Source organism: Paracoccidioides brasiliensis, assembly GCF_000150735.1.
Source record: "Paracoccidioides brasiliensis Pb18 unplaced genomic scaffold supercont2.2, whole genome shotgun sequence".
NCBI classification, from domain to species: Eukaryota; Fungi; Ascomycota; class Eurotiomycetes; order Onygenales; family Ajellomycetaceae; genus Paracoccidioides; species Paracoccidioides brasiliensis.
The window spans coordinates 3,596,631-3,598,517 of NW_011371359.1; the positions used below are offsets into that span (position 1 = coordinate 3,596,631).

The following is a 1,887-nucleotide window of genomic DNA, read 5'->3' on the forward strand; positions in this document are numbered from 1 at the left end:
CCGCAGTCTCCACCATCTTCTACCCCGAACCCCCGCGCCGCATGACAACCCGCGCCCAAGCAAACCAAGCCCTAAACCAGCCCACAACCCCCACCTCCGGTACCGGCCGCTCCGGCTCACCCGCACTCGACAACTCGGACCACGACGACCTCCCCGTGCACCCCCTCTTCCTCCTGCCGCCCACCCACCTCGACCGCACCTGCGGCCTGCCCCCCGCCGAAGCCGATGAGGTCCGCCGCATGCTCTGGTCGTACATTCAGAAGCAGGAAGAGACCGTGCGCGCGTCGCTGCGCATGTATCACATGCTGCTGGGCGCGTGTCGGAAGAAGGATCTTGTGTGGGAGTGGTGTAAGGCTGAGGGCCATGTGGGGGAGATGAGTGATGGGGAGGATTGGTATGATCGCGAGCACTTGGGGTTGGGGGAGGGGGAGGAGTTGAGGAAGGGGGCTGATGAGGATGAAGGGGAGGGGGTGGTGGAGGAGGGGAGGGCGACGGGGAAGAGGGGGAGGGGGAGGAGGGGGTGACAGTGATGGTTGATGGCGAGGGTGAGGGTTGTGATCGCATATAGGTGCCTCCAAAGCAGATACGGGTAGTTAAGAGGGTTCTTGTTTGCTTATTTTTCTTTTCATCATCTTCTTCTTCTTCTTCTTTGGTTTCATTTACGTCATTGGGTTTGGCGGCGATCTCTAATATTTTCTTTCTTTCTTCGTTATTCTTATTAATATTTTTTTATTATTTTTTTTTATTATTTTTTTTTTTTTTGGCGATGGATTGGCCCCGCCCTCACTTTCTTAGTCTTGCACTTTTCCACCCCCTGATAAATGGGTATGATCGAGATTTGCTTGTTTCGGTGGCTCTTTTGACCTCCTTCTCCCCAGGCCCCTCTTCTTCCTCCTGAGGTTGTTGTTGTTGTTGTTGTTGCTGTTGCTGTTGCTGTTGTTGCAAATCGCACCATCTCTTTTTGCTCTCCTTTTTCTCAGAAGATAGCCCGCGGATAAAAAACTAATGTAAATGATACACCCTCCCCGTCTCCGTCTCCTCTCTTCTTAACCTTTTGTTCGTATCACCGCTCATGAAGTTGTTTCCACACTCTTCGTCATTGAATTTTACATCCCATGTAAGAAATAAGAAAGAGAAGAAAAGGCCGGATATATATGTGTACCAAGGGAACCACCGTCTATATATATATATTTCCAGTCAACCCGGCGTATAGAATCCATCCCATCCACTTCTAAAGAGTAACATGTAAAAAAAAGAAATGAAAAGAAAGAACTATATGCACCACCTTGCCTCCGTCTTCCCCGCCTCCCCTTACAAATCCCCTTCCCACATCGAAGCCGATCGATCGTTGAAGATCCATCGATCGCCCCTCTTCATCTGGGGGTACACTGCTACCCCCACTCACCACTATTAACCCTATGTGTACCTGCGGGCCCCATATGCATGTATATGATGGTATTATGGATAAAGCGAATAAAAGGGCAAGACTGCATCGTAGATAAACTGCCCATGTAGAGAAGAGAAAGGGAAAAGAAGGGCCAAGCAAACTGAGGTATCATGTCATATATGGTTTCTGTTGACTTGGGGGGGGGGGGGGGGGGGGGGGATGTTGAAAACCCAAACCGGCCCGGGGGAAAGGTTTTGAAAGCCAACCCCCCCAAAGAAATGGGGGGGCCCCATTTTCTTTTTTGTTTTTGGGCCGGGGGGGGCGGTTTCCCCCCCCCTTTTTTGGGCGGGCTTCCCCCCCTTTTTGGATTGGAAAAGGGCCCCCCCCCCCCTGGGAATTTTTTTTCCCAGAAAAGGGCTGCCCTAGAAAAGGGAGAGGGGTTTATATTATAATTGGGCAAATAAATTTATTTTTCTCCTGGGGGGGGGGGGGGGTATTTT

The 1,887-nt window shown here is 51.2% G+C and overlaps 2 protein-coding genes across 2 annotated transcripts in view; one reads left to right on the plus strand and one right to left on the minus strand.

The window, feature by feature from the left end:
• Positions 1-524, plus strand: part of PADG_11415 (uncharacterized protein) — a gene marked incomplete at both ends in the record, with an annotated part of 2,049 nt that extends 1,525 nt beyond the window's left edge. The window contains one exon of the mRNA XM_010759661.1: positions 7-524. Coding sequence (XP_010757963.1) covers positions 7-524 — 518 coding nt within the window. The remainder of the gene's footprint in view (positions 1-6) is intronic.
• Positions 525-783: 259 nt separating this feature from the next.
• On the minus strand, positions 784-1,360 carry PADG_02334 (uncharacterized protein; the record flags this gene model as incomplete). Its single annotated transcript, XM_010759020.1, has 2 exons — positions 784-969; positions 1,283-1,360. The coding sequence occupies 2 exons, from the start codon at positions 1,358-1,360 to the stop codon at positions 784-786; spliced, it is 264 nt and encodes an 87-aa protein (XP_010757322.1).
• Between the last annotated feature and the right edge of the window lie 527 nt (positions 1,361-1,887).